The 11,707-nt window shown below is 42.7% G+C and overlaps 1 protein-coding gene across 1 annotated transcript in view; it reads right to left on the bottom strand.

Moving 5' to 3' along the window:
* Positions 1-379: 379 nt before the first annotated feature.
* The window catches only part of LOC144756213 (E3 ubiquitin-protein ligase TRIM39-like), a 173,202-nt gene continuing 161,874 nt past the window's right edge, over positions 380-11,707 (bottom strand). The window contains exon 9 of the mRNA XM_078645825.1: positions 380-1,210. Coding sequence (XP_078501951.1) covers positions 669-1,210 — 542 coding nt within the window. The 3' untranslated portion in view covers positions 380-668. The remainder of the gene's footprint in view (positions 1,211-11,707) is intronic.

The following is an 11,707-nucleotide window of genomic DNA, read 5'->3' as shown; positions in this document are numbered from 1 at the left end:
ATTTCCATAGAAAAAAAGGCACAACCTTCAGCTTTTAGAGATCTAAAAATCCACTTTTCCTGCAACAGCCATGACATGTTCTTCCGCTTGTTCCACACATCCCAGAAATCTGATATTTTTTCTTGATCTGCCTTCTGCATCTTCTGCATTTTTTGAACGGATAGTAGTGTTTTGACTGTTTTCCATAATTCCAGATCATCAATCTTTAAATGCCCGACAGTTGCCTCAGTTCTATGACCTGGTTTGTCACTTTGGGCAGGTCAGCTCTGAGTAGGTTACCTTTTATGAAAATGTGGTAGATCTTGCTTTTTAAGGCGGACGTAGAACTTTCAATAGTTTAAGCAGAGTATCGTATAAATGAACTTACATGAGCATTGTGGTTATTCAAGGTGTTGTAGTATACTGATCAATTTTTTTGTGTTTCTCATTTATTGGACAATTATAATAGAAAACAAAGAACCAATACTATTGAGCCCATATGAGGCCAGTAAACAGGCATTCTGGATTCTGTCAAAAGAAAGGTCTGCGATCATGCCACCCGAAAAATAGGTTAGAAACTAACAGAGAGCCCCTGAGGCGAAAAAACACAAATAAACCACCACACATGTATACAATGAAGAACTGCAGTGCCACTACACACTTTTACCTGGCACTGCTAACATTCAGTCTCACTCTCGTCCTACCGACAGGATCCGCAGCACTCCTGCATTTTTCCCTCCATCTTTCAGTCCTGGATTGAAGAAGGGTCGCAAGGTGCGGGGGAAGGAGGTCCCAGAGAAAGTGAAGAGCCGAGTTTTGTCCTGTGCATTGTACACTGAGAGTCTGCCTGCCTCATAGTCCAGAAAGAGACCCACGACCTTTAGAGGTAGACGGGGAAACAAGGCGGCAGAGGGGGAGGTGAGAGCCTTGTATTTACCATCTCTGAGCCACACTGTCCAGTAACCATTCTTAGGACATAGTGTGATCACCCCATTCCTGCTAACAGACTCATCACACACCCCCAGGTCCCAGCCCGTCTTGTCCCCCACCTCCACCTCCCAGTAATGTTTCCCTGAACTCAGCCTTTCTCTTCCCAAGACACTGATACCAGGATTAAATCTCTGTGGTGTGTCAAGCTGGTCCTGTGGTCTGACGCCAAGCCTCACGCTCCTTCCAGTCTCAGAGATGATAAGCCAGGGGTTTGCAGTGTCAGGATCCAAAGTGATCTCAGCTGTAAAACAGAGAAGCGCAGAGATCAGAACTCAGAAATCATCCATTCACAGCAGATACCAAAGCCGTATAAATGAGCCACAGTAGACACCCAGCCAATCAGAGCAGTAGCAATGCATCCAATCATGATGCACAACATACTTTTGATATCACCTCCATGTCAGAAGCACCCACTTGAAGTATAGTAATCATAATAGTATAATATCATTGCTTCTTTCTAGATGGTACTTTGTTGGCAGTTTTTAGACTAGAAGTGCTGAAAAAGACCGGTTATCATGACCAAATGTAATCCCTCACAATTAAATTAAGAAGGGGAGCAGTACTCCCGAGATGAGGTCTTAGGCGAGGGAGAGCACAGAGTTATTAACGTTCACCAAATATGTAACACTTGAATCAGCACCTAATAGATAATAGTTTGTCCCAGTGATCAACACACAACTTGGGGACCCTCATTTCAGCCAAATCTTTCCATTCAAAACAAGCACTGACAGAGCCATTAGGTCTGTTTTTAGCCGAGTGCCTCCACTTTAGACCATTCATATATTATTTTATATAATTTTTGCATCATTACTAATGACTGGCAGACTTACTGGCTTTGCCAATGCCTTAGATATAAAACTTCCTTTTTTAGGTTGGACAGAGTCTGCTCGAGACCTATTGCTGCCCGTATCTGGGAATGTAGACACTATAGGGCCACGAGCGCAGATTTCACCTCGTGGGCGCGCGCGGCGCCGTGCCCATCTCGTGCCTCATATTCCCATGCGCAAACACACTCACACAGCCACACTCACGCATGCGCACATACACAGCCACACGCATACATCAAATATCTAGTCCTTGTCTTCATGACAGGCCGAATGCTACCCTGTTTGTTCTACCAACGAGACACCAATTAGCCTATCTTTTTCACCGAGAGACAGATGAATAAATATTGAAACAGTTCGAGTTTCATCGAAATCTTCCCTGTGAAAAAGTGACGCTTTCCTACATATGTAAATTAGCTCTTCCGGTATAATTGGTCTGAGCGGCGTGTTTTCGTTAATTGCAGTGCTTTAAATGAATAGGTGAATTTAGGTAACTGCATTTCTTTCATTTGAGAGGGGGGCACGCGCACTTATAAGCAGGGGTGCAGCACTTTCAGCGGGAGAGTTGTCCGCACGTCATTAGCAGACAGGTGCTCTGGGATGGTGAGTACCCGGGCGACTATTTGTGCGTTTCAAGCATTGGGTGATAAATACTTCGGAAGAACAGAAGAGGGAAACGAAAGGGGTCCTAAGTGACACGCACCTGTCAAAAGCAAACCCCCCTTTCTGCGTCTTGGCAGCGTCTGCTATCTTTGGCAGCCGTGTTCCTTTGTCCCCAAGAACCACGGTACCTACTATTTCGATGTGTCCCTAGATTCACGGCTGAGCTTGCGCTCGTCAGAATCTAGGTACTCAGATAAGGGCGTGAGCTCACTATGGAAAGGAGTACATCCACGCTAATCAAGGGCCGATCTACCTTTTCTTGTACCCACTCTTTGAGGACTGAACCACCTGTATAGATGAAATTAGAGAATGGATTTCCATACCCAGAACATTGCAGCATGTAAGTCCTCCACACCACAGAAGTACAGTACCTCCTCCAGAGCCGGACTGGGAACTTAAAACAGCCCTGGCACAAAAATAATTCAGCCCCCATCTGCACCGAGTGAGTGACCAGATCAAGAGGGGCTCTCCTGTCAGAGGTTAAGCTTAGGTCCAACACTTATGCCACACGGCGCATTTCAGCATGAGCCTGAGTGACGGGCTGTGTATGTGTGTGTTGTTTATTCTGATATACAAATCAACTTCCCTCAGATTTCTTCAGCCCTAAACTACTCCTTCTGTCATGCCGATGCTCACTGTCTCAGCCAACAAAGTTTGCTTTTTCATTGACAACTGTCTACAAAAATACCCCTCTTTCATAAAACTTGGTTTCATAGGCATACACTTTTGTTACGTTGGATCTGCTTACTTTTCTAAATTAAAAATTCGAAAAGAGGCACATTTTCTAACTTTCACTTGAGCACCACTGCATATCAGAGTAACTGAGAGATAATTGATAGGTGCCTTTTGCTTCTAAAAAGGACTGTAATTAAGCGAAAAAAGGACTGTCCATTCTAACCAATGCATCCTCCCAGCTGTGGCCTACTTGCCCATAAGCAGCCTTTTTTACTAGATATCATCATATCGAATTAGTCCAGTAAAATAATAAAAGTGATTACGCTTAGAAAGGAGTAGAAAGAGTACTTTTTTTTAAGTGTGCACACACGCAGTAATGTATGTACAACTCTTACATACACACTTTCTTATACACTCTCTCACACACACACACTCTCTCTGTCACTCACACACACACACACACTCTCTCTCTCACACACACACTCTCTCTCTCACACACACAGTACATCCTTCTACCACCAACATTCTACCACTCTATCCGCCACCACCCTATCCACCACTCTATGCACCACCACTCTAGTGCACACACTCTAGCGCACACACTCTAGCGCCACCACTCGATCCGCCACCACTCGATCCGTCCACCGCTCGATACACCCACCACTCGATCCAACTCCACCCTCCAACTCCAAAACTACCCTCCAACACCACCCTACAACTCCACCCTCCTAATCCACCCTCCAACTCCACACTCCACCCTTCAAATCCACCCTCCAAATCCACCCTCCAACTCCACCCTCCAAATCCAACTCCACCCTCCAACTCCAAATCCACCTTCCAACTCCACCCTCTAACTCCACCCTCCAACTCCAAATCCACCCTCTAACTCCACCCTCTAACTCCACCCTCTAACTCCACCCTCTAACTCCACCCTCTAACTCCACCCTCTAACTCCACCCTCTAACTCCACCCTCTAACTCCAGACTCCAAATCCAGACTCCAAATCCAGACTCCAAATCCAGACTCCAACTCCACCCTCCAAATCCACCCTCTAACTCCACCCTCCAAATCCAACTCCACCCTCCAACTCCAAATCCACCTTCCAACTCCACCCTCTAACTCCACCCTCTAACTCCACCCTCTAACTCCACCCTCCAACTCCACCCTCTAACTCCACCCTCCAAATCCAGACTCCAAATCCAGACTCCAAATCCAGACTCCAAATCCAGACTCCAACTCCACCCTCCAAATCCACCCTCTAACTCCACCCACCAAATCCATCCTCCAAATCCACTCCACCCTCTAAATCCAACTCCACCCTCTAAATCCAACTCCACCCTCTAAATCCAACTCCACCCTCCAAATCCAACTCCACCCTCCAACTCCACCCTCCAACTCCACCCTCCAACTCCACCCTCCAACTCCACCCTCCAACTCCACCCTCCAACTCCACCCTCCAACTCCACCCTCCAACTCCACCCTCCAACTCCACCCTCCAACTCCACCCTCCAACTCCACCCTCCAACTCCACCCTCCAACTCCACCCTCCAACCTCCACATCCAAATCCACCCTCCAAATCCAAATCCACCCTCAAAATCCACCCTCAAAATCCACCCTCCAACTCCACCCTCCAACTCCACCCTCCAACTCCACCCTCCAACTCCACCCTCCAACTCCACCCTCCAACTCCACCCTCCAACTCCACCCTCCAACTCCAACTCCAACTCCACCCTCCAACTCCACCCTCCAACTCCACCCTCCAACTCCACCCTCCAACTCCACCCTCCAACTCCAACTCCACCCTCCAACTCAGTATGAATTATTTTTTTTTAAAACATTGTTATTTGTAAAATCAATACTTCTAAGTCACAAATACAAAACATGTTGCATTAAAAATGCTATAGGTGTCACATTGTCAAAAAAGAAAAGGATTACCATTGTAAATGACAAAGCTATTAATTTCACAATTTTCAAACATAACACATAAATAACAAATTTGCCATGTACAGGACAAATAACTCAAAATTTCCTAATGCGAGACCTATTGCATTGCAAATGCTTGTCTGACACTCTGGCCCAGTCCTTCAAGAAGTTGACAACTGTTCTGATGGATGTCTTTTCCTGTTCATTTTTGAGCGAGTTGAATGGCATACTGCAAGGTTGGGCATTTTAACAACGGAGAGAGGCCTCTAAGTCTCAAGGCTCAAACACATGACTCTCAAATGATATTCTGAGGGCATGGATGGCAGAAAAGAAATTGGAACAAGCATTGTCAAAGCCAATAGGATTTGGTAATCCTAGAGCTACTGGCACTGCCAATGTCTTTTAGCCATGTTGAATAGCAACAAGTCAAGTAACACATTGGGAGGTGAGTCAAGTCACACAATACGGTATGAGGTGGAGGGCAGTGGTGAGAAGGAAAACCAGCAAAATAATGGGGAGCAAGTCAAGCAACACTACAAAGGCGGTGGGTGGAGGCCAGTTGGGATCTTAGAGCCTGTGCCACAGCCAAGCCCTGAAAATATTTGCTCTGTAAACAATATAACGCGCATCACCTAAAATTTAAAACGTTTCTTCACAATTCAAAAAAGTGTCTTTGTTTTTACGATGTGGAACATACGATTTACATGCCTAGATATATGCAGCATTTACAGGAAGGAAACAAAATTTAGCAGATATGAAATAATGCAGTGACTTAATTTAGATAGTCTCACAAAATAGGGTCACAGGATGTTCAAATGCTGTGCACATTAATACTACCATCTCTAGAAGCCAGTGTAATTTATATGGGGGGCAGGGAGGAGAGGCAATTCTTTTTAAGTTTGCCACTAAATTAGCAGCAAACAGGAATAAAAAAACAAAAAATACAGTGCTGCTCTGTGACCACCAGCCTAGACCCCCTGCCTGCTGTTTGCAATCACCAGCCCAGACTGTAGCTAAATAAAGCATTCCTCATCACTGAGCTGTGCCAGGCTGAGACTTTCCCTCCTTCCACAGCGCTTGTGTTGCAACCTGTTGCTGTCACGTTGCGTGCGACATCCACACCTTGGTGCCCCCACTCACCTAAATTCAGACGACAGGGCAGAACAGACCGGAGTGTAGATGAGCTGTGACATTAATAAGGCACATTATAGCACTGCACTGAGAAGTTATTTTTAAAAGTGATAGTTTTGTCCACCTGGTATTCTGAACTCGCACATTTGAAAGTGCTTTCATGCGTGCTAATGAAGAAACACATTTTGGGTAAAAAGTATAAATATTTAGCAGAGAGCACACATTTTAATTGAAGAAGCCGCAATTTATCCTGGGTTTCTGGTTTCACTTTGTAAAACTCGGTCAGGAAGTTGGTATCTATTTGTCTTTCCTTATGTTAAGGCTTTGAGAGCTGAGTGCTTACATGAGCACTAGTTACATCACACTATCACTGTTCATAGGCATGTACAGAGTCACAGGATCTTGTGTGGACACTGGTAGATATGAGCACATAGCAGATCATATTTCTGCAAACAAAGACATTCCACAGGGAGACCAAAACATTTTAAGTGCCCTAGGGAGACCGCCGGGGCATTTGTTTTAATTTACAGTTGAAGTAGAGGCCAGCTGTTAGAAACTGGAACAGCACAGTAGTATTTTAAGTAGTTTATTCCAAGTTTGCGGCACAGCAACAGTCAAAATATGGTTGGCAGCCAGGAACAGTGCAACTCACCTGGTGCCTAGCAGCAGAGAAGGTTCTACATAGGACACAACTAAAACTGAATGATACAAGAGAGTTAAAGTGATAGAGTAGTAAAATAGGAGATACAGAACAGAAGATGTAACATACCTCCCTTCTTTAACAAAATAAAGAAAATAATTAAAATAATTAAACAAGATACAGTAAAATTATATATAATCAAAAAATCTCTTAGGCGGACACCTTGAACGGACCGAAGTCCTAACTCTAGAAGCAATGGCCTCATTGGGAACTGGTTGTGCCTTAGGAACTGTAACATTTTGAACAAACGGACATTTGGCAGCCCGTTTGATGTTCCATAACTTGCCATCCTGAGTGATGACACTGTTACTAAACACTTTGATCACTTTCATCGGTTTGCCAAACTTGTCTGAGCACTTGGTAAGAAACCCTGGTTTCCTAACCCTCACTAAATCACCCACAGACAGGTTTGGTATTTTAACATTCCATTTGTTATCATACCATTCTTTTACCTTGGCTTGCTTACACTCTACTCTTTGAGCAACATCTCTTACCAAATCAGCTGAAAAGGATTTATTTAGACATTTGTCTTTGAACCACCACGGGCAAATAGAGGACGCTGGATCACGCCCTTTAAGCAAGCGAAAGGGGCTAACTTCAGTTGTCGAATGTGGCGTGATCCTGTATAGCCAAAGTTTTTCTCTTAAAACATTCCTTCAGCTACTACCAGACTTGATGACATCGGATATAAAACCCTTCAAAACCCTGTTGAAACGTTCAACCAAACCATTTTCATGAGGTTCATAAACTGAAACAGTGCAGTGTTTAACATTCTGGTGTTTAAGAAAATCCTCCATATCCAAAGATGTAAGCTGGACACCATTGTCAGTGACAAGAATGGAGGGACAACCTTCTCTAGAAAATACCTCCTTGAAGAATTCAATGACTAGGTTAGTAGAAACAGAAGAAACAAACTTGACCTCTGGCCACTTAGAGTGGTAATCAACCAGTACCAAAGCATAGCGTGAATCACCGGGAAGACACATAGACCATAGATGTCAAAGGCATTTTTTTTCCAGCGTTCAGTGGGCCAAGTTGAACTCTTTAAGGGGGGAACATTAATTTTTAACACTCTCTCATTACCCATACAAACTTCACATTCTCTAACTACGCGATTCATCATCCTATCTAACCCAGGCCACCAAAAATAATTTCTTATCAGGCGTTTCATAGCAGACATTCCAGGATGCGTTTTACGTGCCAGATCTAAAATGACTTTTTGTATGGCAAAGGGAGGTACACACTTACCAGCTTTGAAAATCATATCATTTTCCAATTCTAACTCATTCAAAACAGTAAACATAGGCATAACATTTTCAGTTAAATTCTTTTTATCAGGCGAACCCTCTAAAATGTACTTCTTAACGGTTTGCAAGGAAAGATCCTGATCATCTGCAAGTTTCCAAGCCTCTTCAGATATATCCACAAAAGAACCAGATAAAACATCCTGTAAACAAGTAACAACTTCAGTATCATCAGATTTTCCGTTACAAATGGACTGACAAGGAAGACGAGACATAAAATCCGCAATAACATTCTTCTTACCTGGAACAAACTCTGGTGTAAAACAATATTCTTGCAATTTAGAGGTCAGTCTGGCAATGCGGGCCGTAGAATTCCATCCACCACCCGGGGAAAGAATGTTGACCAAAGGTTTATGATCAGTCCTTAACAGAAACTTGCTACCCTAAATGTAATTTCTGAAATGTTCTATGGCCCAGACACAAGCTAACAGTTCTTTTTCTATCACTGCATATCTACGTTCAGTTTCGTTCAGTTACGAGAAGCACAACACACATTCCATTCTTCTTTGCCACATCTTTGGGACAGAACAGACCCAATCCCATACATACTGGCATCAACTGTGATTATACACATTTTATTCATGCAAAAAGGCTTGAGTGTGGGGGCCTGAAGAATATCTGTTTTAATTAAATCAAAGGCTGATTGTTGTTCTTGTTTCCACTCAAAAGGGGTATTATGTCTGAGAAGTTTCCTAAGGGGCTTCATTTTAGATGCAAAATTGTATACAAACTTACTATAGTACTCGCACATTCCTGCGAAAGAAAGCAACTGTTCCTTGTTTGTAGGAGAAGGAGCATTAGTAATACCTTCAACATTGGACTTCTTCGGGAACCACACCATTACCTGACAATGTGTGGCCCAAATATTCTACTGAGTGTTGAAACAGTTTACATTTGGTAGGTTTTAAAGTCAACCCATTTTTCCTTAACTTTTCACAAACACTCCATAAGTGCACTACATGCTCTTCATTGGTACTAGAAAAAATCAGGATATCGTCCTGAAAACACCGTACAAAATTATCAAAATCTATGAATATATTGAACATAACCCTTTGAAATACCGATGCCGCCGAGGCTATGCCGAACGGCATTCTGGTGTACTGGTACAATCCTTGGGGAGTGATAAAGGCTGTGAGGCATTTTGAATCTTCTGTAAGAGCAATCTGATGATAGGCCGATCTTAGGCCGAGTGTTGAAAACACTTTGGCCCCCTCCAACATCGAAACGACCTCATTAATATTGGGCAGAGGATGGCAGTCTACAATGATACCAGCATTGAGAGCTCTGAGGTCAACATACATTCTCAAACTTTTATCTGGCTTCCTCACTAAAACAATAGGAGAAACCCACTCTGCAGACTCTATTGGCTCAATAATGTTGTCAACAACTAAATCATCTAGCATTTTGTTGAGCTCCTCTCTAATATTAATGGGTACACCTCTTAATTTTTGTTTGACTGGAATTACACCACTTTTAAGTTTGATCTTATGCGAGTAATCCTTAATCATGCCCAAGCTATCAGAAAATACATCTTCAAAATCTGTTTTAATTAAAATGTCCTCATTTTCAGGTTTGACTAAAGCAATGTTATCTAAACTTACATTCTCACCCAACATTACTGGTTCAACAGCACGAGGATAAAAAATGATACCAAACTTCCCTTGGTCTCTCCAACCAAGTACGTTCACGCCTTTGACCGCTACATACAATTTGACAGTCATACACCTGGTTTTAAATGTAAGATCCACTTCAAAAAAACCTAACATGTCAATTTTTGACCCATCAAAACTTACTGCAAAAATATCGGATGGTGAAATATTCGAAAGAATTAGAATGGAGCTTAACCGCATATCAAAATAATCCTTAGAAATAATTGTCCAGGGAGACCCTGAGTCAGCCATAAGTTCCAATTTGACTCCCAACACTTTCACTTCACATAACATTTTTTTTTTATATATTGAAACTCATTAGAGTCATTGACATTAGAAATGCCTTCAGTAGGATACACGATCAGAGAAAAGGGTGCCTCTCCACAACTCAGTTACACCCATATTTATGGAACATTGAAAACGCAAGCTGTCGTTTCCAACCAGGTACTTTTATTTATACCACTTCATTGGACAGTTATACTTCATTTGTCATACAAAACATATTATAAGCAGACAAGACCTATGTGTAGCATAAGATCAAACCAAAGTAAGACTTTTAAATACACCACAGTGTCAAAACTGAATATGAGCAAAACTCAATATACTCATTAATTAAACAAACAGTATATGGAAGACAGACAATAACATTTAAACATACATTACAATCAATGGTAAATACATTTAGGCATTTGATTAAAGCAAAAAGAAAAATAAATATAGAAAAAGGAAAATTAGAAAAGAGACGTGAAGTGAATTCGAGAATCTTGTCTCACCAGTGGTAGCTGGTGTGTGAATTATCCTTTCCTAATTAGCCGACGCGTTTCGAATCCAGAGAATTACTTTCCAGATTCTCATCAGGGCATCGTTATTCTGTCTGTAAGTTTGCCAAAGAGAAGGAAAAATTGTATAAGCATCATGAAAAAGAGACAGTCTCCCTATATTGTGACACTCAGCTAGGGAAACCTACCGCTTTTAGAGGAAGCTAATTCATTGGAAGTGTGGCAGTGCAGATTGAAGAAAGGGTCCAAGAATTGGAACTACCTAAAACCAAAGTGAGTTGGCATTAGACCGATTAAGAGGTTGGTGACTAGAAAGTGCAAAATAATTTGTTTGAAAATCCACATACCGTCAATTGTTCCCAGATAAGTATTGGCGGTTTTTTCTACGATGAATGCAGGCTCATCGGCATATCTTTTTCAAACGTAGAGCAGCTTATGGCACTCTATGCAAGAACAATAGTATTGGTAAAAACGGGAGCGGGAATTTAGAGATTAGATGGCTGTTGTGCTAATTAACACGGAACATACCTTAAATTAAAGGTTGATGCGAAGCAGTCCTAGTTGCTGGATAAACGTTGTATTCAAAAACCGGCGTATAACAATTCAACCCGGGTCTGTTTCCGCTAAGGAAAAACGGAGCAGAATGTTAACATGTTTACCGCGTTTGACCGCGAGTGAGGCAGAGGCCGGCGGCAGGTCCCGCAGAGGCGCCGCTTACCTTCGTGTCTCTCGCTCTGGGCTCCCTGTGTTCTGTCGAATCGCCAAGGCGAATACTATCGATGTAACCATGGCAATAAGCTTTTTGGGAAGGCGGTGAGCCTTGTGGGATTTGTAGTTCGCACTATTCTAGGCAGTTGTACAGATGGGGATTGTCCATTACAAAGACGAGTATACAGCACTGAGACGAGACCCGTCCGGTCATCAGGCGCCAGGGCACTATTGGATTAAAGTCTGGCGATTTCAGATAAACTGTTGAGGCCCTTCTGGACGCTATTAAATTTCAGGATTAAATATGCTTCCATTTTAAGGAGCATTTTGTCAAAATCCACATTACTCTGTGATGGACGTAATGTGTGCAAAACCGTCCAT

This window comes from Lissotriton helveticus, chromosome 5_1 (assembly GCF_964261635.1).
Source record: "Lissotriton helveticus chromosome 5_1, aLisHel1.1, whole genome shotgun sequence".
Taxonomy (NCBI): Eukaryota; Metazoa; Chordata; class Amphibia; order Caudata; family Salamandridae; genus Lissotriton; species Lissotriton helveticus.
This window is presented reverse-complemented; position numbering and strand designations above follow the sequence as displayed.